The sequence below is a fragment of the Penaeus monodon genome, chromosome 21 (assembly GCF_015228065.2).
Source record: "Penaeus monodon isolate SGIC_2016 chromosome 21, NSTDA_Pmon_1, whole genome shotgun sequence".
Taxonomy (NCBI): Eukaryota; Metazoa; Arthropoda; class Malacostraca; order Decapoda; family Penaeidae; genus Penaeus; species Penaeus monodon.
In genome coordinates this window covers 20,063,566-20,063,875 of record NC_051406.1, presented here as the reverse complement: position 1 = coordinate 20,063,875, position 310 = coordinate 20,063,566, and the positions used below count along the sequence as shown (strand labels likewise).

General features: G+C 38.7%; 1 protein-coding gene across 1 annotated transcript in view; it reads left to right on the top strand.

Annotated features, from left to right (window-relative positions):
• Positions 1-144: 144 nt before the first annotated feature.
• LOC119586323 (peroxisomal trans-2-enoyl-CoA reductase-like) overlaps positions 145-310 on the top strand; it is a gene marked incomplete at both ends in the record, with an annotated part of 6,716 nt that continues 6,550 nt past the window's right edge. The window contains 1 exon segment of the mRNA XM_037935035.1: positions 145-305. Within this exon segment, the coding sequence (XP_037790963.1) occupies positions 145-305 (161 nt within the window).

The following is a 310-nucleotide window of genomic DNA, read 5'->3' as shown; positions in this document are numbered from 1 at the left end:
TTTCACAAGCTAATAAATATTTTCACATTGCTTGCAATTTATGAACATCATGAGGCCTACGTTTGGCCCGTGGTCCTTGAGTTTGACACTCCTAAGGTAAATAGATATATTTTTTAAGGATAGAAATCTCATTATGCTTTGCAGAAACCTGATCTCTTCTACAATAAAGGAACTAGGCAGAATAGATTACCTAGTGAATAATGGGGGTGGACAGTTCCCTGCCCCAGTGTCCAACATGAGCCTCAAAGGATGGAATGCTGTCATTGAAACTAATCTAACAGGAACATTTCTCATGTGTAGGGAAAGTAAG